Source organism: Podarcis vaucheri (assembly GCF_965113315.1).
Source record: "Podarcis vaucheri genome assembly, chromosome: 4".
In the NCBI taxonomy this organism is placed as follows: domain Eukaryota; kingdom Metazoa; phylum Chordata; class Lepidosauria; order Squamata; family Lacertidae; genus Podarcis; species Podarcis vaucheri.
The window spans coordinates 336,607-362,874 of record NC_138762.1 but is presented as its reverse complement, the minus strand read 5'-3'; the positions used below and the strand labels follow the sequence as shown (position 1 = coordinate 362,874).

Here is a 26,268-nt window from a genome sequence, read left to right as displayed (position 1 = left end):
CTGCAAGAAAATGAGAGAGACCAAGAACAATTCTGACTGTATTTTGAATATATCTGTTAGGTTCAGTCACTTCTGTTGAACCATTTTTGTCTTTAATTTCTTTTCTTTCTGTTGCTTTCTGATACATACTGGTTGTTAACAGTAAATGCTTACACATCTCTGGTTAGTAATTCCTTCCTTGCATGGCATTTGCTTTATTTCTTTTGATGAGTTCAAAAAGCTTTTGATATAGTCCCTCATCAAAGACTCCTGAGTAAGCTTAGCAGTCAAGGAGTAAGAGGAGAAGTCCTCTTGTGACTATGGAATTGGTTAAATCACAGGAAGCAAAGAGTAAGAATAGATGGTCTGTTCTCTGAGCAAACACATGTGTAATGTGGAGTGCCCCAAGGATCAGGATCGGGACACGAGCTTTTTAACTTGCACACAAACGACTCAGAGTTAGAGCTCAAGTCTGCGGACAATACTAAACTGTTCAGAGTTGTGAAAACAAGTAGAGACTGTGAAGAGCTCCAAACGGGCCTCTGCAGACGGGGTGAATGGGAGGGGAAATGGCACCGCTGGAGTGGCTCCCATGCTCTGTGACCAAAGGGGCATGGAGGCCAGGCAGAGGAGAGGCCATGTGCAGGAGCTGGCGAGGTGGACAGGCTGGAAGCCCCCCTCAGTCCCCTGGGTGCTTCTGGAACTGCTCCCCTTTGGCCCACCTTCATGGTAAGCAACCGGTTGTTTTAGCTTGGGGCATTTTAATACAAGCAGCCTAGTGTTTCTTGCCCCTCATTCCTTGGTGAAAAAGGCAGGCCAGGGTCCCATTCCCTCCCTCCGCTTGCCCCTCCAGGATCTTGTCTTCTACCCCAAGGACAGCCTCACCACAGAGCTCTTTGAGGCCCTGGGCCGGGCTGTGACTCACGAGCGCATCTCTGAGAGCAGCATCTCCAGCGCCAGCCAGGCTGCTGCCGCCCTCTTCCAGTGGATCTCGGCCACCTACTGGTACCACTGGGCCCTGCTCGACTGGCAGCCGACCATCGCGCGGCTAAAGTACTGCGACGCCCAGATCAACGCAGAGAAGGTGGAGCTGGGCGACCGGCGCCTGCACTCGGAATACCTGAGAGATGCCACCCAGCTGCGCATCAAGGAGCTGAAGCAGAAGCAGGAGCGCCAGGAGAAGCTGATGCACCAGCTCACCCACTCCCTGCAGGCCAAGGAGGAGGCCACCACCGTCGAGAGCTCCGTGGCCGAGCACATGGCCAGCTGGACAACTGTCACAAGGGTAAGAGGGGCGGGCGGGCGGCTGTCCCCCCATGTCCCCCCCCCGTGCCGTTCTCCCAGACTCAGCCCTCTGGCGCCTCTGCTTTCCTTCCTAGAACCTGGAATCCCATCGCATAACAGTCTGTGGCGACGCCCTCCTCTCCGCAGCCAGCCTCTCCTACCTGGGCCCGTTCCCTCCGCAGCGGCGGGAGGAGCTGCTGGAGAAGTGGCAGGCGGTGTGTGCCGGGGCCTGGGGCCCCCTCGGGCCGGACGACGTGAGGCGGCTCCTGCAGAAGGAGCTGCCCTGCCCTGGCCCAGCCTCCCACAGTGACCTGCTGCTGGCTGTGCAACAGCCCCTGCATCTGGCGTCCCTGCTCAGCTCTCCTCCAGAGCAGCGCCTCTGGGATCGAGTCCACAAGCCCAAGGTCCCCAGCAGCCGCCTGGTGGGCATGATCCTGCTCTCCAGCCTCCACTCGCAGGCTCACCGCTGGCCTCTGCTGGTGGACCCTGACAAGCAGGCCTATCTCTGGCTGCTGACGTCCAGAGCTATGGAAGAGGGTGAGTGGGGTGTGCGGCCGGGGGGGGGGGTCAGGCACATGGCCTTGCCTGCGGGTAGCTTCTCATCCAGCCCCTCTTTACAGCGGATTCTCAGGTCTATGCCATCTCTGACCTGGTGCCGGACATGGTGGAGCAGGGCAGCTCCATAGAGATCGCGGAAGACAACCTGGAGGTCCTGTCGCTCACAGACCCAGACCTGGAGCAGAGCCTCTGCAAAGCCGCCAGCCTTGGTGAGCAGAGGAAGGGGGTGCCCCCTGGGTGGGAGGGTGCAGCTCTCTTTCGCCAGCACCTCCGGGAGCTCAGGCAAACGGGCTGCTTGGCTCCCGCCTCCTCACAGGCACCCCTGTCTTGCTGACGGACTTTGAAAAGAACGTCCCCTGGTGCCCAGCCCTGGAAGAGCTGATGCAGAAGGATTCGTTCGGAGGTGCCCTCCACTCCAAGTCAATGGAGGACCTGGCGCAGGTGCCCCCCGGCTTCCGCCTCTACCTGTGCACTGAGCTGCCTCTGGAGGCTTTGGCTGCAGGTAAGGGAGGCGCCCACGTGCCCTCCTGGCTCTCATCTGGGGAATCCCTCCCCAGGGAGCCGAGGTGGGGGGAGGCGGCTCAGCCACTCGCTGCTCACCCTGAGAGCCGTCTTCGGCTCCCCTCTCAGAGAGGGGGAGAGGCTTTGGAAACTTCCAGCTGCTGCGGGTGGAAGCAAAGCCAGAGTCAGCATTGGAAGCTGCGCTGTCCAAGCCCGGCAGCGACCTCCTTGGCTTCCCCAAAGTGTGGGGGGACCAGAGCCGCAGGTGCCTCCAGCCCGCAGCCAGCCATGGGCGGAGAGTGGCAGGCCGGCAGGCAGGCGGGTGACTGGGACGGCTGGGCCCTGCCTCCCGCCCGGCTCCTCTTGGCAGAGGTGGACCACGAGCTTCTCAAGAGCCTGAACGTGATTGACCTCAGCCTCAGCCCGGAGGCGCTGGAGGAGCTGCTGCTGGTGGAGGTCCTGCGGGCCGAGCGGAAGGAGATCCTGAAGAACCAGCAGGCCTTGCAGTTTGGGATCCTGCAGCTGGAGGGAAAGCTGGAGGCCACGGAGGTGAGGATGGGTCCTGGGGCTTGGCGTGGGGCGGCCGTGGAGAGGCCGCTCAGCCCAGCCCCGTGGCCCTTCCCCGCAGGAGGAGCTGGAGGGAGGCAGGGGCTCCTGGGGCTTAGCGTGGGGCAGTGGGGCGGCCGTGGAGAAGCCACTCAGCCCAGCCCCGTGGCCCTTCCCGCAGGAGGAGCTGGTGGCCCTGATTGCCCAGCCGCAGCGCTCTCTGCTGGAGGAGGAGAACTTCATGCCGATGGTGCGGCTGCTGCAGACACAGATCCAGGCGCTGCACGCCACCCACCAGCACATGGTCTCCCAGCACCAGGACCAGGCGGCGCTGTGCAACAAGTACCGGACGGTGCCCCGCCTGGGCGTGGCCCTGCACCTGGCCCTGCAGCAGGTCTGCCGCCTCCACCCCTCCTACAGCTTCCCCAGCAGCGTCTGCGTGGCCCACGTGCGCCAGGCCCTGCTCTCCACCAAGCGCCAGGAGACCACCAAGCAGGAGTCGCTGGAGTCGCGCCTCCGGGAGCTCAGCAAGGCCGTGCTCCACCACTGCCTCACCGAGGCGGTGCCCTGCCTGCGGGAGATGGACCGCCTCCTCTACCTCTTCCTGGGGGCCGTGGCCACGCTGAAGGTCTCGGGGGAAATCACCCCGCTGGAGTGGCTGGCCTTCTGCCAGGGCCTGCGGGAGCCGGCGGCCAAGGAGCTTCTGCAGCCGCCGGCCGGGGTGCCTCGCCCCAGCTGGGTGAGCGCGGAGGCCTGGGAGGAGTGCGGCTTGCTGGAGAACGTCCCTGGGTTCCAGGGGCTGCAGGCCTCCCTGGCTGGGCAAGCCGCCCAGTGGCAGGAGTACTTCCGCCTGCGCTCCACCATGGTGGGGCTGGCCCTGTGTCCCAGCCACGCCCACCTCAGGCCTTTCCAGCGCGCCATCCTGTGGCGCATCTTGTGTCCTTCTGCCATGAGCAGCGTGGTCTCGGCCCTCACCACCTGCTCGCTGGGCTGGTCTCTCACCGAGGAAATGGCCATCACCTACCCGTACTCCTACAGCCGGGCCAACAAGCCCATCATCTTCCACACGCCCTCGGCCAGCTCGCCAGGCTGCTTCATGCACCCGCTCCTCTGGATCCAGCAGATGGCCACCCAGCGGGGACGAGGGGTGAGCCGGGCACAAGGAGGGGCAGGGGCAATGGGGGCAGGGGTCAGCTGCGTCCCTCTGGGAGGACAGAGCAAGTAACCCGGCCCCGCCCTGCAGGGAAGCGTGGTCGTCATCTCCTTTGGCACCCCAGATGCCTGCAAGCGGGTTTGGCGGACGCTGCCCATCTGCAGCAAGAGAGGCAAGTGGCTGGTCTTGACCAACTGCCACCTCCAGGAGCACTGGGACCCCGACTTGCTGCAGCTGCTGGACCAGTTGGTGAAATCCTCAGGTGAGGCGGATGGAAGCAGCGGGAGGTGTCTCTCTCCCCCGGCCAAAGCCCCTCTCACCTTGCCCTCTTTTTGCACAGGCAAGGTGCCAGGGGGAGGCCTCGAGATCCACACCAAGTTCCGCCTGTGGCTCATCACTGCAGCTGACGCCCCTCATTCCATGCCAGGTACCAGGCCAGGGAGGAGGGAGGGAGGCTGATGCCGCAGGGGGGCACGGCCAGAGGGGCTTCTCCACGCCCTGCCTACCCCTTGGGGAAAGAGGCGCCCTGCCCCCCTTTGCATCTCTCTCTCTCTCTCCCAGGGCCCCGCTCCCTCTTGCTCATGGTCACCTGGGCTCTCTCCCAGTGCCGCTGCCTCTGCGGGAGAAACAGAAGCTGAGCAACTTCTCACGGCCTCGGCTGTCCTTACTGTCCCTCCCAGCCTCTGCTGTGGTGGTTGATTCTCTTCTGTGCCAACAGAACTCCTGAAGCGCAGTGCCACCTCCCTCTTCTGCGATATGCCACTGGAGCTGAAGGGCATCCTGGCACGCAGCCACTACTGGCTGCAGGGGCGAACCCAGAACCTAGACACAGAGCAGCGGCTGCCCCTCCTCGCCCTCTATGGGGTCCTGCTCTACAGGCAGACCTATGCCCAGTGGACCCAGGCAGAGACATACCTGTGGTGAGTGAAGGAGGTGCTCGCCCTGTCCAGCAGCGAGGCAAAGAGCCTGCCAGTACATCTCCTGGGAGCTTGGAAACTCCTCCTCTGCTTTAGGCTACTTGGAAAGCACCCTGAATCGCCACCTGTGGGCTCCCCATTCTTCCCCTGCTCTTGGAGCTGCCTGTGTGGGCTAACAAACCAGTCCTTGCCCACAGAGGGGGCTGCTGGCTGCAAGGGGGGTGGGGAGCAGAGTGGGAAGCAGCAGCAGCAGCGGTGGTGGATGAGGGCTTGGATCTCCCAGCTGACAGGCAGCCAGAGAAAGGCTGAGGGCTTTCTCCCTGCAGCCCTTTCTGGCAGCAGCAGGAGGAGGAAGACCCCTTACCTGTGCCTCACAGAATTCAACAGGGCTCCCCAGAGGGTACCCGGGACGCACCCATGGAAGCTGCCAAGTAGGAGGAGCCTACGGAGTCCTGCAGCAGCCGGATCAGGCCAAAGGGGCTCCATCTAGTCAGCCTTCTGTTCTCAGAGTGACCAACCAAAAAGGGACTCCATGAGCTCCTTCCTGCGTTGGCCACAGCAGTCCAGACCCCACTTGTTAGGGGTTTCTTTTGCCCCAAAGTACATCACTTTTCCCTCAGGGGGCCCCTCCGGAATCTTTTCCGACTCTGCAATAACCTTTTTGAGGAGAGAGGAGGTGCCCAGGACTGTATATAGTTCTTCAAATGTGGGCACACGCCAGATTCCTGAAACGGCATGATGATACTGGCAGTTTTATTCTCAATTCCTTTCCTACTGATCCCTCGCATGCAAATTTCCTTTTTCATGGCTGCCACACTGGAATACTTTGTACATCCCACAATTGGGAGAACCACCTCTTTATTCTTACTTCCTGTTTCTTAACCTGTTTCCCACTGATCCCAAAATGACGTTTACCCAAGAATCTTTCATAGAACCAGAATTGTAGGGGCGCCCCAAGGGTCCTTTAGTCCAAGCTCCTGCAATGCGGGAATCACAGCTAAAGACTCCTGCTTGAAATCCTTCAGTGAAGGAGAAGTTGGGAGCAGCCCCCCCCCCCGGGCCAAGACGGTCCTCACTCTGGCAAGCCAGGAGTGTGGCTTTTGCTCTGACTCTGCCCTGTGCCTGAGGTTGTGCTGCCCTTGCAGGAGCCAGGGGGAAGTGTTGGCCGGGCTCAAAATCCAGGAGAGGCTGAGCTGCCTAACAGACGGAGCCCAGGAAGCCCTGCAGGAGCTGGCCGGTATGGAAACAGGGCAGAGTGAGGGGTTCAAGGGGACAGCCTGCAAGAGCCAAGGCCTTGAAGCCCCCCCCCCCCGAAACACGGCTGGCTCTTGGGTCTCTGCAGGGACCATGCTCTACGGGGGCCACATCCTGGACAGCGGTGATGCCCAAGTGGTACAGAGCCTCTGCCAGGCCTGCTTGGCTCCTGCCTCCTCCCAGCAGCCAGTCTCCAGCCTCCAGCAGCTCGTGGCCACAGTCGTCGGCTGCCCCAACCCAGGTGAGAGAAGATCAGAAGAGCCCGGCACCCTGTTCTCACTGCGGGAAAGCCGCAAGCGGGACTCAGGCACAAGAGCAACACACACACCCCTCCCCCCCCCCGCCTGCGGTTTCCGGCAAGGGGTATCTGGAAGCGGCAGTGGGGGGCCATTGTGGGGCCCTTCATGAATTGAAGGGGGAAGAGCCTGCCGGGGGGGGGGGCGCTGGGTGCTCTGCTGACCCCCCTCCCTTTCCTTGCACCCTGCAGGGAACACGGACGAGGAGGCGGCCGCCGCCACCCAGGCCGGCATCGAGCAGCTGCCCAGCCCCATGGAGCCTGGCGGGATCGGCCTGTGCAGCGCGCTGCAGCAGCGGATGCTGGCGGAGCGGAGCCAGGCCTTGCTGGGGGCCCTGCAGGCCTCCCAGGGCCTGTGGCAGCCCCGCCGGGCCCCCTGCCGCCCGCGCACAGGGGCCCTGGAGCAGCTGCTGGGGGACGGGATCCGGCTGGTGCAGGCGCTGCAGGAGCAGCTGAGCGAGTGCGGCTGGGAGGTGGGCTGGAAGGGGTGCCCCCCGCAAGGGCAGGCCCGCCCCCGGCCGCGCCCCCTGCAGCGCTTCCTGCTGGAGGAGGCGGGCATCCTCCTGGCCCTGCTGAAGCAGGTGGGCCGCGACCTCTGCTGTGCCCAGGAGCGCCTGCAGGGGGAGCCCTGCTCCTCCCGCCGCTGCAGCACCATCCTCTACCACCTGAAGCAGGGCCGCCTGCCCAGCCCCTGGCTGCCCTACGCCCTCACCGGCCCCCAGGCCCCCCCGGCCTGGCTGCAGGCGCTCCAGCAGCGGACCCAGCTCCTCTGCAGCTACCTGGGCTCCATCAGCGGGCCGCTCGTAGCCCACTACCAGCTGGCCGCCTTCCACCAGCCCCGCCGCCTCCTCCTGGCCGTGCTGCAAGAGAGGGCCCGCGTGGAGAGGCAGGAGCTGCACCGCTACCAGCTGCACCAACAGGTAGGGAGGAGAGGGCGGGCGGGCGGGCATGGGGGCGGGCACGGGGGCAGGCCCCGCAGCCCCGGTCCCTGAGCGCCCCCTTTCCCCCTCCCTCTTGCCTTCCTTTGCCAGGTCCTTCCCAGTGGGCCGCCCCCCACCAGCGCCCCCGAGAAAGGCATCTACCTGAGCGGGCTGGAGCTGCGCCACGCCTTCTGGAAGGCCCAGAGTGGGCTCCTGCAGGAGAGTCGCACGGCCGAGCCCTGCCCGCTGCCCACCATCTGGATCCAGGCCGCCCGCCTGACCTGGGACACGGCCTCCGCTGGCACCACCCCCAAGCTGCCAGCCAGCAAGTTCCAGTGCCCCGTCTACCTGGGGGTCCCCGAGGTCCCTGTGGCGCTGGGCAGCCAGCACGTCATCCTGCACCTGAGCCTGCCTTCCAAGATGGCCCCTGAGCTGTGCCTCCAGCAGCGTGTTCACGCCGTCAGCCTCCTGCGCTGGGAGGGGGACAGCAGCACGGGGCAAAGGCAGCGCCCTCCTGCCCCCTCCCCCAGAGCCCCCTCCCCAGGACAGCCCCCGCCCCCCTCCCAGGCTTAACCCACATGACACAAAGAAAGCCGTGTACAGAAATAAAGTGATATATTATTAGTGTGTACAAAAAGCAGACTTGGGTGCTCTGCCGCTCTGCCGGCCGCCCAGGGCCCTGCAGCCAAGCTATAAATAAGGTGCGCGGCCAGGCACCACTCACTCGCGCCTGGGGGGATGCCCGTCCCGCAGGCCCCCCCCCTGCCAGTCCAGCCCTCCTCCTCATTTCAGGTCCACGTCAAAATCCAAAACAAGCAGCTTGGTCTCCTCAGTCCCGTTGCGGCTTCCCACGGCACACACCAGCTTTGTGTTGGAGGCCCGGATGCGCCAGACCACCCCCCCGCTGCCGCCACTCTCCAGCGCCACCAGGTTGCGCACAAACTCGCCCGTCTTGAGGTCCCACAGCTTGACGGTGCCGTCATCTGAGCTGGTCACCACAAACTTGGAGCTGAACTGGAGGCAGGTGACGGCACTCTGGTGCTTGCTGGGACCTGCAGAAGGGGGGCAAAGAAGGTGAGAAGCAGCCGCCTCTTCCCGGAGGACGCCCCTGGTGGCAGGCCTCTGCCCAGAGGGAGAAAAGCCTCCCCCCGCCCCCAGGACTTTGTGAGGTCCGATGGGGAGTTTCAGCTCCCTGCAGCAAGCCAGCTGCCCGCAGCACCAACCTTGCAAGGTCTGCAGGCACTGGCCCGTCTTGATGTCCCAGATCTTGACCGTGGAGTCGGCGTTGCCAGAGACCAGGATGTTGTCGCGCAGCTCCATGCCGCTGGTCAGGGACTGGTGCCCCATCAAGGTGTGCAGGCAGTTGCCGCTCTCGGCGTCCCACACGCGGATCGAGGTGTCCAGGGAGCCGCTCACAATGTGGGTCCCATCAAACTGCGCAAGAGAGGGGTGGGAGGAGTGAGGGGCTGTGCGACTCGGGGGGTGGGGGGGAGGGATCGGGGTCCCTCACCTGCAGGGAGTAGACGCGATTGGTGTGGCCTTGCAAGGTGTGGATGCAGCTCTCCGTCTCGGGGTCCCAGACCTTGACCGTGTAGTCGTAGGCGCCACTCACCACCTTGTGCCCGTCGTACTGGACGCAGCGGACGGCGGCCACATGGCCCATCAGCACGTGCAGGCACTGCCCTGTCTCGATGTCCCAGAGGCGGAGGGTGGCGTCCCGGGACCCGCTCACCACCCTGCCCAGGGAGGAGAGACAAGCAGCTTGAGTCCCAGGCAGGAGGGGCAGGAGGGGTCCCTGGAGCGACTCCCCCCCCCCCACCTACCTGCTGCCGTGGAGGTGCATGCAGCGCACGGTGGAGGTGTGCCCGTAGAGGGTGTGCACGCACTCGCCTGTGTCCGCGTTCCACACCTTGAGGGTGCGGTCTGTTGAGCCGCTGATGACGATGTTGTCCCTCATCTGGGAAGACCAGACGCCCCCCGTGTGCCCCACCAGGGTCTGAACGCACTGCAGGAGGAGGAGGAGGAGGAGGAAGATGCTCAGAGCCAGGGAAGGCGGAGCCACAGCCAGCCCCGCCCACAGCACCATTTCCCAGCACTCACCTCCCCGGTGACAGCCGACCACACCTTGAGCGTGTTGTCATCCGAGCCGCTCACAATGCGGTTGCCGCAAAACTGGAGGCAGGTGATGACGTGGTCATCGTGGCCCTTCAGAACCTGGCCCAGGGAGAGAATGAGCAGGCCAGCCGGCATCACCCTGCGCCCCCTTTCTGCGGTTGAGGGAAGGGGCGGCTTCCTCCCAAAGCCCAGTGGCCTTGAGTCCTCCAAGGCTTGAGACCAGGCCCAGCGGTCAGGAGCTGGCATCAAGCAGGCGGACTTCAAATTCAGCAAGGGCTGGAGGTGCAGCCACAGTGACAGCCCCAATTCAAGGAGCAACCAAGTCTCTCTCTCCCCCCCCCCATCCCGCATTTGTGAATAGCCAGAATAATTCTACCTTCTGGATCTTCTTTGCCAGAAGTCAAAGGTCCTTGCCTGGTCCACCTAGCTCAGCAGCAGCAGCAGCAGCAGCTCTCTCAAGAGTATGGGGCACATGCCTGTCCCAGCCCACCACTGAGCCCTGGGTATAGCACAGGGACCCAGCTGGGCACCCAGGCATTGGGCTGCTCTTCCTCCAGAGCCTGCTCCTTGGTCCCCATCGTGCAGCCACCCCGGAGATCCCAGAGTAGTGTCTTAGCCCATGACGAGGTGCGCAAACCCCGCACCACGTCACCCCAATGGTGGGGGTCAGGGAGGTCCCCTACCTTGGGGGGGCGGGCATCCCCGCCACGCCAGTTCATGTCGATTCGGTGCTGCCGCAGGAAGGCCAGTTTCCAGGGGCTGTACATGAAGCCTGGGCTGAGCAGCCGGCGCTTGCGCAGACTCAGGGGCTCCTCGATACCTGCAGGAGGCAGAAGCGGCTGTGACAGGGAGGAGGCCCCAGGGCAGCCGGGAAGCAACACCGGGCAGGAGCTGAGCCTCACCTGCATCGCGGCACTTCTCCCGCCACAACAGGTTGTCCTCGGCCAAAATCCGCCAGTAGCGACAGGTCTGCGCCGCCCGGAGCAGGTCCCGCGGCTCCAGGAACGAGAGCACATAGAGCGCCAACTGCAAAAGGGAGAAGATTTCCTCCCGTGAATGGCAAGCCTGGGTGCAAATGGCAAGCCTGGGCAGCTTCTCACGTCCACCACAGCAAGGTGGAGACTTTGCCATCTCGATGACCTTTCGCCCTCTCCAGCCGAACATCTGAAGCAGCCGTCCAATGCTCCTCCAAGAAGAGAGCTGGATCAGAGCCTGTGGTCCACACCCTCCTCCCACACGGCAGCTGTCAGGGCCACTGTGGCCACGCAATCCCAAACTGCTTCACAGCCCCCAAGGCCTCTCCTGCCTTTCCAATCCAGCGCAGAGTCTGCGTCTGAGCTCCCTGTCCTGACCATCTGGGCCCATTTCCTGCCCTCCCAGCATCCTCCTGCCATTTCTTATTGTCCTCCTTGCCACTCCCGTCTGATCTGGCTTTCTTTGGATGCTCCCTATGACACAACTTTTGCTCTAAAAATGGTAGCCTGCACCTCACAAGGGAAGTTCTGCTTTGGCCTGGAGAGGCAGGGAGAGAGCGTCCGTTACATTAGCTCATGTATGCAGACGTTCAAGCGAGCTAAATCCATTGGCCGCTGTCTCTTCCCTCCCTCGGCATCTTTGACAGCCTCCCCTTCATGTTTGTATATTTAAAAGTTAAGAAAAAGGAGCTTTTGACTGAAAGTGTTCAGCCCATCTGCCACTTATGACAACACCATTTAAAACCATTTAACAATCACTTTCAAAAAACCAAGGTTTTGTACTCTGCATCTGTTTACATTTTGAAGCCTAATTTGAGAATAAAGCCCAACTTTTGCCTTAGCACCAGAAATCTTTTGGATCCCAGAGGCCTGATTTCCCTGCCCAATTACCACCCACCCACTTCCTCTTCTCCATCACTTTCTGCTGCCCTGGAGAGACAAGGCCTGGGACCCCTGCCGCTTGCTCTGGGGCAGGCTCTCTCCCACCCTCCCTCTCTGGGGCTGATTCGTTCTTCCTCCCTCTTGCAACGCCCTCTGCTGCTGCTCCTTCCCTTGCCTGTCTCCTTCCTTTTTCCCCTCTCTGGCAGGAACTGAACTCTGGCTCTTAGCTTCTCACCAGGCCTTCAGGTTCTCCGGTAACTTTGATTCTTGCCGTTAAAGGTTTCCCAAGGCCTTGTACTCAAATCAAATAGCTCCTCCTCTGATGTGTCTCATCTCCTGCTAAAGCAACTGGCTCTACACTATTTTCCTGCTGGCGCCACATTTGCACTTCAGATCAAGTTCTCTTCTTCCCGTTTCTCTCTGTTACTTCATCCTAGTGTTTCTGTGAGGTTTCATGCACACTTTAAAAATGTGCAGCTGGTATGAATAGTTCTGACTCTTACTTGTTTTAGACACAGGTAGGTAGCCGTGTTGGTCTGACGCAGTCGAAATAAAATACCACCTTATAGAGCAACTAAGTTTGTTCTGGTATAAGCTTCTTTGCGCATGCACACTTCTTCGCTTCTTTTACAGCTACCTATCGTGTCCCCTTGTCCCCCCTCTTGACCGAGGCTCGGATTCTGATCTCCTGACCTGTTGCTCAAGGCTTTCTAGCAACACCCTGCAGGCTCCGTCTTCCACCAACACCTTCGGCCAACAACTCCCCACTCTCCTCTCTCGGCTGCCCTGCCCCCACCCACAAGACACTCACCTCTTTGGGAAGCAGCGATATGAAATCGCGCTGGAATTGGGGCTCAATCACTTGCATCATGTGCTTGATCTGAGGAGGCTCACAGCGGTCAATGAGCTCATCCAGAGCCAGCAGCTTCTCTGGGCCGCTCCAGCGCTGGCGGGAGAAAGGAGTAAGGGGAGATCAAGCCCAAAACCCAGGACTGCAGCCCGTCTCTGCGCCAGAACCAAGGTCACAAAGCAGCCCATCAAAGCAATCAAAGCAAAAGCCTTGTAGCTTTCTAAATGTTGAAACACCACCAACGCATCAGCTCACTTTTAAGATCAAACCCCTAAAACAAAATAGGAAATGAGAAACACACCACAGCCCAACATCTGCCAAATGCCCGGCTCGTGGGAAAAGGCCTTTGCCGAAGGTCAGAAGGTCAGCTGCAAGCCAGCCAGAAAGCACAGCCCTGCTCTGCCTCCAGCCGAGGGCCTCAGGCATGACACACAGGCAGGCGCCTCTGCCTGCCGCTCACCTGGAAAGTGCGCAGCCAGTCCTGCAGCTCCGGGGGTGGTGTCATTGGGGGGACATGCCGGCAGCGCGCCTGGCCTGCCTTGGCGTTCCGCAAATCCCCAAAGGTGGCCGTGGGGCTAGCGACACAGGGGCCCAGCACTCTGGAGAGGAAGCAAGCGTATCAGGAAGCAAGCGTGTCAGGAGAATGCCACGGCCAGGGGCCCAAGTCAAGAGTCCTGCTGGAGACAGACCCCCTGTCTCCCCCGGCACCTTGCAGGAGCGCCCAAGCGCCACCCGCAACCTCCTCACCTGCCCCTCTCCGAGCCCTTGCACAGCTTCTTGCCAGGCGACTGGGCTCTGCCATCTGGGCCGCTCTCTGACTTGCGCTTCATCTGCAATGCAAAGAGATGGGGCGGAATGGAGTCACACGGATCCAGGAAACCCTTCAGCTCCGCAAGAAGAAAGGCTATGCAATGCACGCAGCACCCCCTCCTGGTGCGCAGCGCCACATCAGGTCAAGTGGGTACCCTTCTTGCTGCCTCCACCGCACAGCAGCCATGCCAGGGCCCCCATGCCTCCTGCCTCCCCAAAAGACTGGAAGGTTGAACACTCTCTCAGAACACAGATCTACAAACTGTGCTTTGGCACAACAACCTCGTAAGCGCAGGAGGTGGGGAAGAAAGATGCAGCACGCAGCAGCCCTCTCCCCACCTGACGGCTTTTGCCTTTCATCCTTGGAGCCTTGATGGCCAGAACACACCCGAGAATCACATGAGCCTGCAGGGTGAGGCCAGGCCCATCAAGTAAAGGTAAAGGACCCCAGTTTAAGTCCAGTCAAAGGTGACGATGGGGTGCTTCACCCTGAGGGAGCCGGTGTTTGTCCGCAGTTTTTCCAGGTCATGTGGCCAGCAGGACTAAACCGCTTCTGGCGCAACCGAACACAGTGACGGAAATCAGAGCGCACGGAAATGCCATTTACCTTCCTGTCACAGAAGTACCAATTCATGTACTTGCACTGGCATTTTCTCAAACTGCTAGGTTGGCAGAATCTGGGACAAAGCAACAGGAGCTCACCCCATTGTGCAGATTCAAAAAGGGATGTGAATGGGAGTGCGGTCTAAACCACACTGACCCTCTTGGGCTTGCTGATCAGAAGGCCCGTCCAGTCCAGCCCTCTGTCCCCACAGTGGCCAACCAGATGCCCATTATGGAAACCCCCAGGCCCAATCTGTGCCCAAGAACAACACTCCCCCCACCCCTGGTCAGCTGTCCAACACCTGGTTTCCAGAGGCATCGCTGCCTCCTACTGGGCAGGGCAGAGCATGCTTAGCCCCCAACAGCCCCTCCTCCATGACCTGCAGACTTAAAATCTGCACAGGAAAAATGTGCTCCGACTTCAAAACTTCCTCCAGTGAGGAGGGGAAAAAAGATATAAGGAACACGGCATTAAATTCAAGAGCTCCCCCCCACTCGTTTTGGTCAGCACAGTCCCTTGGCTGCCCCCCCCCCCCCTGAGAAACGCTCAGCACAAGCATTGATGCCACAGACATTTCCAGGAGGAACCCGAAGGTCCTGGCCAGCCTCCCCCTCCCCCCCTCCTGCCAGCCTCCCGGGGCCAAAGAGAAGACAAGCCCCCTGGCACGGGCACCCTCAGCTGCTGCTGCTGCTGCTGCTGCGCCCCCGAGCCCCCGGCCTTTCTCTGGGCCCCTTTCCCCAGGCAGCTCCCGAAGAGGAGAAGCGTCGGCTGGATCTGGCCCGTCCCGGGGTCTCCCTCCTCCCCTTCTCTCCCCCCGCAGCCCCTTCTTCACCTTGGGCCGCGTGTGCCGGATGAGGCCGCCGCCCTCCGTCCGCTCCAGGTAGTCGATCCAGCGCTCGTCCACCGTGTAGTAGAAGTAGACGTCCCCGCCGCCGCCGCCGCTCTCCTCGCCATCGCTGCTGCCGCCGCCGCCGCCGCCGCTCGTCTCATCCTCGGAGTCGGGGGCGCCCGGCGGGCAGGAGCTGCCCGGCTCCTCCTCCTCCGGCTCCGCCTCGGCCGCCAAGCAGGCCGGCGCCCAGCTCTCCCGCTGCTGCCCGGGACGCGGCGGCGGCGACTGGCCCGCCTCCTCGTTCGGAGCCTGCGGGGGGGAGCGGGCCGCGGGGTTCAGCGAGCCTCGGCCCGGCCGCCCGCCCCCCGCCCGGCTCTCTTCCGCCCGCCTCCCGCCCGCCTCGCCCACCTCGGGCGCCGGACAGGCGGCGGCGGCGGCGGCGGCTCCTCCTCGGGCGGGCTCCGGCTCCGGCTCCGGCGGCGGCTGGCAGGTCACCCTCTGGCTGTTCAGCTCCAGGATCCGCGCCGTGACCCCCTTGACGCGCAGCAGGTCCTCCAGGGAGGCGAAGCCCTTCAGCTCCTGGCGGGAGAGGGGCGCCCCGTCACGCACCGGGAGGAGGAGCGGAGAGGAGCCCCCCCCCGGAAAGCCCCCCTCCCCCCGCGGGGCCCCTCGGACGCCTGGGTCCCTCACCTCCCGCTTGCGCACGATGCCCCGGGCCCGGCGGCGCCCGATGCCGACCAGCGCCCGCTCCAGCTCCGCCACGCAGGCCCGGTTGATGTCCAGCTTGCCCCCGCCGCCGCCGCCGGGGCCCGGCCCGCCCGCCGATCCCGACATCGCCGCTGCCGCCGCCGCCGCCCGGACTCGGCCGGACTGCGCTTGCGCCGGCCACGCACCGCCGCCGCCCCTCCCTCAACTACAGCCCCCAGCAGGCATTGCGAGACGAGACGAGACACTTCCGCTTCGAGAGAAAAGCGCTTTATTCAGAGCGAGGCGGCGGCCCAGACGAAGCCCCGCCCCCCGTGGCGTCACCGCCGCTTGTAGAGGCAGGGGCGGAGCGCCAGGCCCGGAAGAGCCCCTTCGCCCCGCCCCTTCCGCTTCGCCGCTTCCGCCTTGCGCAGCTCGAAGGTGAAGAAGTGGCTGCCCGTCACGTCCTGCAAGGAGAGGAGAGGGAAGGCCATGCGGAGGCGCGCGCGGGCCGGAGGGGGACCTGGCGCGGCCCCCGGGAGGGAGGAGGGGGGGAGGGAGGAGGCCTACCTTGCGGAGGAGCCGGAAGCCGAGCCGGGCCAGCGCCGCCCCGAAGGCCCGCACGTCCGGGAAGCGGCTGGCCACCTCGGCCACCAGGAGGGTCCCCCTGCGGGGAGAGACGGAGGGGGGAGATCAGCCCGCGGGGGGGGGGCGGCAGAAGCATCCCCTGAGCAGGACACCCCCCCCCTGTGTGTCCGGAGGGCACCTGCAGGCCGGGGAGGGGCTGGGAGAAGGCTTGGCCTGGGCCCCAAAGAGAGGGGCCCCAAATGCTATAGGTCACTTTGCATGGTTACCAATCATGGAATCCTTTCCCCCTCAGCAGTCCCGGGAACGCTTGCTTATTTTATTATTGCATTTCGCGTCAGGAAACCTCAGAGGAGGCCTCAGAAGCAGCCCCTTCCCACCTTCGGAAATTAAAAATGTCTGTTTTACAGTATTTCATGTCCTGTAACCCACCCAGAGTGGCTGGGGAAACCAGCCATACAAGCAATAAAATTATTATTATTATTACTATTATTATTATTCACAATGACCCAGAGCTGCTGCGTCTGATCCTGTGGCCGACATGTAGCCACTGAGAGCCTTCCTTCTCTCTCCAGGGCTTCAGACCCCGGGGTCCTTCTCTGAGCTCTGCCTGGAGCTGCCATGGGTGGGTGTGAGTGGGTGAACCCAAGACTTCTGCCTGGGAAGTCTCCACTCCCACCAAAGCTCTTCCTGACCCGAGAGTCACATCCTTCTCCTCACGACTTGTTTTCAAAGGCAATTAATGCCGAGGACTGATTTTAAAGGATGCAAGCAAACTTTAGATCAGGGGGGCTTCATGCATATTTTCAGGACTGTTTTGATACTGAAATAGAAAATACATAAATAGTGGTATTTTCAATATTCAAGTTAGTTATGCTGAAATTTTGCTACTAAACAGATTTAGCTGATTCACTGCCTCAAGGCTCTTTGCAACCATCATGAATTCATTGTCTAAATATTAATAAATGTATATTAACATAATCCTTTATTTTAGTAATATCTTCTGTTTAAGCTGTTGTTATCTCAGTTTTCTGTACGCTTAAAAATATTCTGACTATATCTCTATTAATATATTATTAATATTTTAATATTTCTGACTAGAAAACCCAGTCAGATGGGCAGAGTATTTTATTATTAAGCAGCATAGGTATTAAATATCATCATCCCCATATGGCAGCCATAGGTTTTGACTGAGCTGGCAGTGCCCTGATCAGCCATTTCACGTGTCCCCCTCACTGCCACAGCCCCTCCCATGCCGGTGAGCCCAGGACCCCACAATTACCCAACTCGTAGCACACGGTTGGCCTCTTCCAAGATCTCCTGCAGGTTAGTACCCATCAGTGCCAGGCAGAACACAGCCACGTCAACAGATTCATCATCCAGGGGGACCTGCACAGAGGGAGCAAAAAGAGGGAGTCATAGAATCATGGAGACGTAGTCATAGAATCATGGAGCTGGGAGGGACACCCAAGGGCCGTCTAGTCTAACCCCCTGGAATGTAGGAATCGCCCTTGTCAGAGCTGCTCCAGATCCTAGCTCACAGAGGATCACACTAGCCAGCGGTCACTTTGTAAAAGTCTTTATTGAGTTACAGTTTCCATTCTCAAGCGGCTGCGTGCAGCTCTACGTCTTAAGGGTTAGACCGGCGAAGCTCCGTCTGAGTCTCCGCCCCCTGTACACCAGCTAAGTACCCTAGCCTTACTCCACCTTTTCCGCCTGACCGTTCTTCTCTGGGTCCCTCTGCCCCCCGTGGTCTCTTCCTTTCGGGACGCTTCTGACGCTGATCCCCCGGACCCTTCTCCCTCCTTGGGGTGGGCTTTAGGACCTGGCTCCCTTTCCGGGCTGCTTACTGCGCCACCTTCCTGTGTATTTGAACTTGGCGCGCGCGCCCAACCTTCCACTTTCCGCCTGACCGTTTCCTCGCTCCCCGATGGAGGTGTGGCCACTCCTGACTCATGTCCTCCCTCCTGCTGCGAGCTGCCAGAACTCGGTACCTGGCGCCCTTCCTCCCCACTGCGTTCTGCTGGTGATGCTGGCCCCGATTTCCAACTGCTGCTCTCTGAGCCCCCTCTGGACCCTTCTTCCTGGGGTGTCCCCCTAAGCTCCCCCCTTGCTCTGGCCACTGGCGCTCCTTCCTGTGAATCTTCTGATTCACTGGAAAGACTCGGAGATCTCGGGTCGTCGTCATCACTCATCTTTTCTTCTGCCTCCTCCCCCTCGCTCTCTGTTTCCTCCCTTGCCCTCGCCTCTGCTCCTGAACCCCTGACAGCACTCAATGCAGCCCTGACACGTGGCTGTCCAAGCTCTGCTTAAAAGCCTCCAGTGAAGCAAAGCCCCCCTGCATGGGCTCATCACACAGCTGTTCCCAAGCTTGGAGAAGGCAGGTGCTGTGAGGAGGTCCTCCCCCCAACTTACCTGGGCCATGTCGCAGACAATGACTCGGGGATCCAGAGCCACCAGGTCAAAGCAGTGGACTTTGTTCCGCACGCTGCGTGCCAGCACGCAGTCCCCGCAACCGAAGTCTGCCACCACGAGGGATGCTGGTCTGTGAGGGAGGGAAAAGTTAGACCCTGCACCCATCCTGTCAAACACTTCTATACGTTAACTATGACATTGCAACACGCGTGGATGTTTGCTTAACCAGCACACGTTGAAGGGGGGAGCCGGCCAATCCCCCCCCCCATCCTTACCTCTGACGCAGGTAGCGCACAAAGCGCTGCACAGGGTTTTCCGGCCACTGGGCCACCTGCCGGGCAAAGCCCCGGTGATACACTGCCAAGGCCTCAGGGTCATCCTGGAAGAGCTGGACCGCCTGCTGGCTGGAGGATGTGTAGAGCTGCTGGTTGATGAAGCGGAAGCGCGCGGACTCCAGCCGCTCCTCCATGCGCAGCCGCAGGGACGCTGCCCTTTCGCTGAGAGGCTCCTGGCCTGCTGGATCTTCCTGGCTGCTGGGGGGCTCCTCCGCTGCTGCTGCAGAGGCCACAGGGGGCTCCTCGCAGCCCAGCCCTGCCTTGAGCCTCTTCTGGCGACGCTTGTTCTTCTGGCGGTTCTTCCACTGTCTCCTGGTCAGCCGCTGCCTTGGCTCCTCCTCTGGGTCCTTTGCCCCAGCGCTCCTCTGCTTGCTGCTGGGCTCAGGGTCGCCGCCTCCAGCTGCTTGGTCTGGACAGGGCAAGGACAGAGGTGCTTAGCCCTGGGCTCCATCGCCCCCCACCCCCGCCCAGATGATCTCTCTAGTCCAGGGCTCTGTGCACCGACTGCTGGTGGCCACAACCCTCTGGGGTTCCAGGCAGAGGACCAGCCCCAGCCCACCTGGAGAGGCCCCCAGGGACTGAGATGCAGGGAATGGTCCATAAGATTATAAGAGCCTAGTCCAACACCATAGCCTTACAGTGGACAGCCCTGATGGGAAATCCCCAAGCTGAACCTCAGCAAAGGAGCATAGCCGTCGAGAGTCCCGCGAGAAGGCAGCTTGCCGCCCCCCGAACCCCCCGGGCAATTCTCTCGGCCTTCGCCCCGGGGAGACCCTCGGCCACAGCCAGGCGGCATCACCTGCTCGGGGCGCCGGCTCCTCCTTCCGGGCCGGGAGGCGCTGCTGCTGCTGCTGCTGCTGCGATCGCGGAGCTCCGGGGGGCGACCCCGCCTGCGGCCCCTTCCTGGGGCGCTTCCTCTCTGGCTGCTGCTCGGCCTTCGAGTCCGACGGGGAAGGCGGGCGCGGCGGGGCCGAGCTCTGCAGGCGGCGCAGGGTGGCCAGGAGACGCCGGCGCGCGGCGGGGCTGGGCGGGGGGCGGCCCCCCGAGGGACTCGCCTCGGCCCGCGGGCCCGGCAGCGCCAGCTCCGCCGCCTCGCCCCACGGAGCCTCCTCGAACATCCTCCCCGGGGAAAGAGGCAGCAGCCGCAGCCGCAGCAGCCCAGGCGCCCACGCTGGCGGAAGTTCCGGGTCTCCGGGTGGCCCTCGAGAGAGAGAGCGCCAGAGCCGCACGCGGGCTCCCCCTGCCGCCCGGAGGCCGCCACAGCAAGGGGCGCCCTGGAGAGAGAGAGACCCCCGTTCCCGGGGCGCGCCTGGGGGAGCAGAGGCCGGGGGCCCGTCTGGGACGGAGGCGGGGCGCCGGGAGCCTTTGCAGCGCCGCCTGGTGGCGCCCGTGGCCGCTGCTGCGGAGCCTCTGCTGCCGGGCGGGGCGGGAGCGGCGGGGCCGTCGGGGGGGAGCGGAGGCCGGGAGGGGGCGGTCTCCGGCGGGAGCCGCCCGAGGGAGCGGCGGGGAGGAGCCGAGCCGACGGGACGCGCCACACACGGAGCCGCCGCCGCGATCGGGCACGGTAAAGGGGCCGGCGAGACGGGGATCGCCCGGGGTCGGGGTGGGGCAGCCCGGCCGCTCGCCTCGCAGCAGCCCGGCCACGCCCGTCCGTCGCTGCCCTTGCCCGACGGGGGCCCGGGAGGGCGGCTTCCTCCTCGGGGCGGCCGCTCCGCTCTCTTGCCCGGGACCCTGGGGGGCTCAGCTGTCGGGCGGCGCCGCATCGCGCCCGGCCCCGCGCCGAGGAAGCGGCTCTCCCGGCCGGGGGGCGCTGCGGCTCTGCTGCGGAAGGGCGGCGTCGGGGGCTCCTGCCCGGACCTAGAGCCCAGATTCTCGGCTCCAGAGCAGGACGTCGGGGCGGCTGCCTATCGCCCTCTTCCCTGAATCGGGACCGTTACTCGGGGCGGGTGGGACGCCCGAGCAGCGGGGGCCAGCCGGGTTGCGGGGCAAGGGGTCTCATCGCGGCTCCGACCGCGGGCTGACCCTCGCCGCCCTCCTTTGGCAGGAGCGACCATGGACGACATCTTCACCCAGTGCCGGGAGGGCAACGCCGTGGCCGTGCGCCTCTGGCTGGACAACACGGAGAACGACCTCAACCAGGGGTGAGTGGGGAGCGGGAGGGAGGGAGCAGCCCCGGACCCCGCGCCCCCGCGCCCCCCAGCCGCCTTCGTCCTGCATTTCGCCCCCTTGGCTGGAAAGGACAGGAAATGACCGCAGCTCCGAAACTCGCCGGCAGGAATCCTGATGCGGGAGCAGGTGGCGGGAGTCCAGAAGCCCCAGCCCAGCCCCGAGGGGAGGAGGGCAGTGAGGGAGGCTGCCCAGATTCGCCCCTCATTTGGGTGAGGTGAGGGCTGCCCATCAAAGGAAGAAGCCCCTTGCCCAAGCAGCCAGCCTCCTTCCCTGGCTTGAAAGGGGGGGACTGTGCAACGACCCCCAAGTCCCTCTAGGGAGCCCAGGGTCAGGCAAATGGGGGGCTTCCTTTTCCTCTGGTCCTGAACTTGTTCCTAGTCCTCTGAAGCAGCCACAGCCCCCCCACCCCCCCTCCACACAGTCTGGTCCTCGAGGCTTGAAGGGATTTGGGGGTGGCAGGAAGGATGGGTGGGGTCTGTGATGCCGGCCAGGGTCCCCTTCTGATCTCTTCTTCCTCGGAGCTTTTTCAGTTGAGCTTGGGCGGCCATCTGTCAAGGATGCTTTAGCGGAGATTCCTGCCTTCAGGGGCCGGACTAGGCGACCCTTCGATTTCCGGCCAGGGGTTGCTTTTCTCCCCTGGGATGGTCCCATCTGCTTGGCCCCCTCGCTGCTGTCCCGGCTGGGGCCTGGGGGCTGCCCCCTCTTCCTGGCTCAGATCTCCTTTTAAGGCCTGGTCTTCCTCTTCTCCTGGGCTTGGCTCGAGAAGAGTGCGCTCAGGGAGGGAGGAGGGATTCCTGCGCTCCCAGACTCTCCCCGGCTGCTCCTGCCTCTGGCGCTCCCAGCCCTGACCAGGTGCCCCGGGACCCCTGGCCAGGCTGGCCCCTCTCCTGCCCTGGGCACTGAACAGGCCCTTCTCCCTCCCGCAGCGATGACCACGGCTTCAGTCCCCTGCACTGGGCCTGCCGCGAAGGCCGCTCCAGCGTGGTCGACATGCTGGTCATGCGAGGGGCGCGCATCAACGTCATGAACCGGGGGGATGACACCCCGCTGCACCTGGCTGCCAGCCACGGCCACCGGGACATTGTCCAGAAGGTAGGGGGGGCCCCACAGGGAGGGGGCTGCCCAAGGCTCCCGGTCCTCCCCACCCCCTGCTTCCCCACATCCTCCTCTGGGTCTTAGGGCGCCCCCTGCAGGGAGAGGGAAGAAGGTGGCCGTCTGGTGCATCTCCCCCCCACCCCGGAGGGTGGGTGAATTTCACTTTGTGGGGGTCTTTTGGAGTGGGATTTCCTTCCCCAGCCCACCCTCTGTCTTCTGGCCCTGCTCAGCTGATCCAGTTCAAGGCCGACATCAACGCGGTGAACGAGCACGGAAACACCCCCCTCCACTACGCCTGCTTTTGGGCCCAGGAGCCGGTGGCTGAGGTGAGGGCTGCTTTGGCAGAGGCACGTGGGGCTGCCGGGTCTCTTCCTGCCGCTCTGTTCAAGCCAATTCATATACCCCCAATTCACACAATTTAAAACTAAATGAAAGCTCCCTAATAGGAGGGCAGTGGTGACCTGTGGGGAGTGGGGCTGGTGGAAGACCTGGTGGCCCGTGGGGAGGGGGGCTGGGCAAGAAGGGCTGCTGTGGGAAGACGGTCTCACCCTCCCTGTCCTTCAGGACCTGGTGGCCAGCGGGGCTCTCGTCAGCATCTGCAACAAATATGGGGAGACACCCCTGGACAAGGCCAAGGCGCCCCTGCGGGACTCCCTGAAAGGTGAGCGCGGCTCCTGCCCACCTTAAGCCCCTCCCTGCTCAGCGGCTGCCTTCATCTACTTCCCCCCTTTGTTTCGGGTCAGACTTGTTGTTGTTGTTTAGTCGTTTAGTCGTGTCCGCCTCTTCGAGACCCCCTGGACCAGAGCACGCCAGGCCCTCCTGTCTTCCACTGCCTCCCGCAGTTTGGTCAAACTCAGTCTTTGGGTCAGACTACATTTGTTAATTTGTTTAGGGCGTTTGTACACACTTGTTCAGCCAAGCTATCTCCCCGAGTGCATTATGTGCAATCCATGACCTGGCTTCTTCTCCAGCCTGCCTGACCTCTGCCTCTTAGCCGCCCTCCTTCTGCCTCTGATTCGGGATCCCGGCTGACTAGACCCTGTTCCCTCTTGCCACACCTCCTCTTCCCAGTCTCCTGCCTCTGACCACTCCTCACGTCTCACCCCGAGGGCTCTGATCCTTCTTCCCTTGGGTTCCCCTGCTGGTTCCTGGCTCGCTTCCTCTGCATCTTCCTGGCCCTGCCTGTTCAGTGAGTCTCCAGGCGCTGAGGAGGGGGGGCTCTTTCCACCCCCTTTCCACCTGCGCAACATCCCTGTTTTCTCTCCCCGTCCCCTCCAGAGCGAGCAGAGAAGTTGGGCCAGAGCCTCACGCGCGTCCCCTTCAAGGACACCTTCTGGAAGGGCACAACACGGACGAGACCCCGTAAGAGAGCTGCAGGGAGGGGGAGACCTGGGAGTCGGGGGGGGCAGAGGGGACTCTCCTTGCCCAGTGGGTTGGGTGATGGGGGGTTCCTTCTGCTGGCTGCGCCTGGCTGACGGTCTCCTCTTTTAGGCAATGGGACTTTGAACAAGCTGGCTGGCATCGACTTCCGGCAGCTGACCCTGGGACACAAGCTCAACGAGAACCAGTCTGGAGAGGTGGGGGCCGCTCCTTTCCCCTCACCCCCCGTCTCCTTTGCCCACTCCCCTCTGACCTTCCGCCTTCTCCACAGCTCTGGGAAGGGCGCTGGCAGGGAAACGGCATCGTCATCAAAGTGCTCAAGCCCCGTGACTGGACGACCCGCAAGAGCCGCGACTTCAATGAGGAGTACCCCAAGCTCAGGTGGGTGGGTGGGGGGTCCCGTGGGGCTGCCCCTGCCTGCCCACGTGAGCGCAGGCGGTGGGAGGCTGGGCGGCTTCCTCCACTCGCCTCCTTTCCCTTCGCAGGATCTTCTCCCACCCCAACGTGCTGCCGGTCCTGGGCGCCTGCCAGTCTCCTCCTGCTCCGCACCCCATCACCCTCACCCACTGGATGCCTTACGGCTCCCTCTACAACGTGCTCCACGAAGGCACCAGTGAGTCTCGCTTCTCATACGTCGCCCGGCTTCCAAGGGGCACCCCAGGGGCCTTGCTGGGGGTGTGGGAAGGGATCCCAGGGATCTAGCCCACCCCCAGGCAACACAGGAATCGTTTGCTCTCTCTGTAGCTCTCGGGAGGGAACAGAGCGCTTTCCGGCTGCCTTTACCTCTTTCCAGGCCTAAAGTGCGTAGATGGCCAGAGCCAGAAAGGGTTTGGGGGCCTGAGTGGCCCCTGTCCAAGAGCCTCGTGCCATTCTTGCACTGTGGCCCCTGGCTTGGGCAGCCCGAATCACAGGAAGCCCTTGGAAGCCCTCCCCCCCTTCCGGACAGGGCTCAGGAGCAAGTGCTCCTCCCCCCATATTTGCCCCCCCTGCTCTCTCTCCCCCTGCAGACTTTGTGGTGGACCAGACGCAAGCCGTGAAGTTTGCCCTGGACGTGGCCCGGGGAATGGCCTTCTTGCACACCCTGGAGCCCCTCATCCCGCGCCATTATCTCAACAGCCGCAGCATCATGGTGCGTGGGGGCCCTTTCTGGGGTTCAGGGGCGGGTGGGGTCTCTAGGAGGCTGAGCTCCCCATTGTGTCCTCCCTCCCACCACAGATCGATGAGGACATGACGGCCCGGATCAGCATGGCAGACGTCAAGTTCTCCTTCCAGTGCCCTGGCAGGATGTATGCGCCCGCCTGGGTGGCGCCGGAAGGTGAGTGGCGCCCTGCCCTCCGCTGAGATCCAAAGGCGAGCCTGCTGGATCGGGCCGGGGGGGGTGCGCCACCCGGCCAACCAGATGCCCCCAAGGGGATCCCACCAGCAGGACCCAAGCACCAAAGCCAGTCTCCCCTCCTGCGACTGCGGGGGCAGAGCGGTCACTGCACTAAGAGCTGTTCCACAGATCTCCCCCCCCCCCGCCCCCGAACCTGTCATCTTTTCTGGCTCTTATCCTTAGTTTCATTATATTTTATTGCTCAATGCAGAAGAATACCTCAAACTGAAAAGCACTCCCGGGGGGGGGGCGTTCCTGCGAGTGCCTCCGACCACTTTGCCACACTGCCCTCCTCTGGCCAGCAGCAGTCGGGGCTGACCCCTAAGCCCCCCTGGGCTTGCCTGGGGGGCCGAGTGCAGGCAGAGCCGCTGCCCTGCTGGGGAGGGGTCCCCCTTCAGCTCCCCCTTCCAGCCACTGCGTTTCCGCAGCCCCTCTTTGCTCCTGCAGCTCTGCAGAAGAAGGCGGAGGAGATCAACCGCCGCTCGGCCGACATGTGGAGCTTCGCCGTTCTGCTGTGGGAGCTGGTGACGCGGGAAGTGCCCTTTGCTGACCTCTCCAACATGGAGATTGGCATGAAGGTGAGGAAGGGGCAGGACCCCCACCTTGGCCGGGTTGGACTAGGCGACCCTTGGGGCCCCATCTGAGCTTCTTCTTCTTCCTCCTCCTCCTCCTCCTCCTCCCAGGTCGCCCTGGAGGGCCTGCGTCCCACCATCCCCCCAGGCATCTCCCCCCACATTTGCAAGCTGATGAAGATCTGCATGAACGAGGACCCAGCCAAGCGCCCCAAATTTGACATGATCGTCCCCATCCTTGAGAAGATGCAGGAGAAGTGAGGGGAGGGGGACGTGCTCTGCAGCCCCCCCCCCTCCAGCCTGCCCACAAGTGCCTTGGGGAGGCGCCACTTCCTTGCTCTTGAAACAAAACGGTACAGAAGGAGCCACCGCCTTGCCCCCTCCCCTTTCGGGGCAGCTCTATTGGGGGGGGGGTCCCTGCTGTAAGCTGCCCCGGCCTCTTAAGCTCCCCCAGCAATGCTGCGCTGCCTTCCACAGTGCCTAGCACCCCGTCCCCTCAGCGCGCATCAGCAACGTCGCCTCGCACTCGGAGCCCACCGCCTGCCTCTGCGCTGCACGGTTTTTATCTTTTCTATGCAGGCCCCGGCCCAAGCCAGAGGGCTCAAAATAAAGTTATTAAAGGAGACCGTGGTCACTGCAGCCTTTGTGGGGTGAGGGGGACACAGCCGGCTGCCCCAGCTTCCCTGAAGAGGACGGTTGTCCCAGTCCCTCCTGCCATGGCCACCCTCTCCCCTGGGAGCCCGGTCCATGTCCAACGTACGACAGTCTACTGTGGGGAGGCGGCTGTATTTGGGTTCAACTCCCATCCGGTGCCGCACTCTGGCTGGTCTTCTGTTGCCCTCGACTGGAACCGGCCTTTTCCTTTTCCGTCTCCCAATGCCATGGCCAATATGGGCCACATCCCTCTTTCAGACGCAGCTCAGAAGGGAAAGTGCAGAGCTGGGAAAAGGACAGGCAGTGGCAGCCGGAAGGCTCAGCGGGCAGCAGCCTCCCTCCCGGTCTCATGCCCAGCGCATGTGGGTGCTTTGAGCAGGATCGGGCCGCTGCTCCAGCACCAGAGGCAACGTGCCTCTGGGCTCCCCAGCTGTGGTGGGTGAGATAGGCCTCTCGCCGGAGCCAGCAGCACGCTTGTGGTTTTCCTTGTAGAGTAAGTTTCCCTTCTCCACAAGTAATCTCCTCCACGCACC

General features: G+C 62.7%; 4 protein-coding genes across 6 annotated transcripts in view; 2 read left to right on the top strand and 2 right to left on the bottom strand.

Annotated features, from left to right (window-relative positions):
* DNHD1 (dynein heavy chain domain 1) overlaps positions 1-8,012 on the top strand; it is a 46,992-nt gene extending 38,980 nt beyond the window's left edge. For 2 of the 3 annotated variants that reach the window (XM_082220193.1, XM_082220192.1), the window contains 13 exons: positions 833-1,264; positions 1,359-1,800; positions 1,884-2,030; positions 2,138-2,323; positions 2,693-2,871; positions 3,050-4,015; positions 4,112-4,283; positions 4,362-4,448; positions 4,740-4,941; positions 6,084-6,175; positions 6,281-6,433; positions 6,680-7,407; positions 7,519-8,012. In XM_082220193.1, the coding sequence (XP_082076319.1) occupies positions 833-1,264; positions 1,359-1,800; positions 1,884-2,030; positions 2,138-2,323; positions 2,693-2,871; positions 3,050-4,015; positions 4,112-4,283; positions 4,362-4,448; positions 4,740-4,941; positions 6,084-6,175; positions 6,281-6,433; positions 6,680-7,407; positions 7,519-7,980 (4,248 nt within the window). In that variant the 3' untranslated portion in view covers positions 7,981-8,012. Of the gene's footprint in view, positions 1-832; positions 1,265-1,358; positions 1,801-1,883; positions 2,031-2,137; positions 2,324-2,692; positions 2,872-3,049; positions 4,016-4,111; positions 4,284-4,361; positions 4,449-4,739; positions 4,942-6,083; positions 6,434-6,679; positions 7,408-7,518 lie in introns of all 3 variants that reach the window. The other variant, XM_082220191.1, reaches the window with a different exon arrangement.
* Positions 8,006-14,696, bottom strand: LOC309530955 (F-box/WD repeat-containing protein 7-like). Its single transcript, XM_082220196.1, has 11 exons — positions 14,475-14,696; positions 12,976-13,058; positions 12,689-12,827; positions 12,190-12,324; positions 10,425-10,548; positions 10,206-10,342; positions 9,508-9,621; positions 9,231-9,412; positions 8,918-9,143; positions 8,631-8,841; positions 8,006-8,459 (listed from the first exon to the last, which is right to left on the bottom strand). The coding sequence occupies exons 2-11, from the start codon at positions 13,056-13,058 to the stop codon at positions 8,191-8,193; spliced, it is 1,620 nt and encodes a 539-aa protein (XP_082076322.1). The 5' UTR covers positions 14,475-14,696; the 3' UTR covers positions 8,006-8,190.
* Positions 14,697-15,430: 734 nt separating this feature from the next.
* On the bottom strand, positions 15,431-19,623 carry RRP8 (ribosomal RNA processing 8). Its single transcript, XM_082220197.1, has 6 exons — positions 19,290-19,623; positions 18,431-18,899; positions 18,156-18,285; positions 17,023-17,129; positions 15,726-15,822; positions 15,431-15,622 (listed from the first exon to the last, which is right to left on the bottom strand). Exons 1-6 carry the CDS (start codon positions 19,606-19,608, stop codon positions 15,497-15,499), a joined length of 1,248 nt encoding a protein of 415 aa, XP_082076323.1. The 5' UTR covers positions 19,609-19,623; the 3' UTR covers positions 15,431-15,496.
* A 302-nt stretch (positions 19,624-19,925) lies between these two features.
* ILK (integrin linked kinase) lies at positions 19,926-25,704 on the top strand. Its single transcript, XM_082221465.1, has 13 exons — positions 19,926-20,054; positions 20,535-20,631; positions 21,586-21,751; positions 21,985-22,080; positions 22,319-22,415; positions 23,033-23,116; positions 23,246-23,331; positions 23,406-23,515; positions 23,620-23,747; positions 24,142-24,263; positions 24,350-24,449; positions 24,957-25,087; positions 25,193-25,704. Exons 2-13 carry the CDS (start codon positions 20,543-20,545, stop codon positions 25,340-25,342), a joined length of 1,359 nt encoding a protein of 452 aa, XP_082077591.1. The 5' UTR covers positions 19,926-20,054; positions 20,535-20,542; the 3' UTR covers positions 25,343-25,704.
* Positions 25,705-26,268: the final 564 nt, after the last annotated feature.

Bases quoted from the DNA above. Each gene is read 5' to 3' on its own strand.
- LOC309530955 (XM_082220196.1), bottom strand. From the start codon at position 13,058: ATGAAGCGCAAGTCAGAGAGCGGCCCAGATGGCAGAGCCCAGTCGCCT. The intron at 10,343-10,424 runs GTGAGGCTCAGC...TGCCTCCTGCAG, and splicing joins GGAGAAGTGCCGCGATGCAG to GTATCGAGGAGCCCCTGAGT. The intron at 9,622-10,205 runs GTAGGGGACCTC...TCCCTGGGCCAG, and splicing joins GGGATGCCCGCCCCCCCAAG to GTTCTGAAGGGCCACGATGA.
- ILK (XM_082221465.1), top strand. From the start codon at position 20,543: ATGGACGACATCTTCACCCAGTGCCGGGAGGGCAACGCCGTGGCCGTG. The intron at 21,752-21,984 runs GTAGGGGGGGCC...GGCCCTGCTCAG, and splicing joins ACCGGGACATTGTCCAGAAG to CTGATCCAGTTCAAGGCCGA. The intron at 24,450-24,956 runs GTGAGTGGCGCC...TTGCTCCTGCAG, and splicing joins CGCCTGGGTGGCGCCGGAAG to CTCTGCAGAAGAAGGCGGAG.
- RRP8 (XM_082220197.1), bottom strand. From the start codon at position 19,608: ATGTTCGAGGAGGCTCCGTGGGGCGAGGCGGCGGAGCTGGCGCTGCCG. The intron at 18,900-19,289 runs GTGATGCCGCCT...TGCCCTGTCCAG, and splicing joins GGAGCCGGCGCCCCGAGCAG to ACCAAGCAGCTGGAGGCGGC. The intron at 15,823-17,022 runs GTAATTGTGGGG...CTCTCCCCGCAG, and splicing joins AACCGTGTGCTACGAGTTGG to GGGGACCCTCCTGGTGGCCG.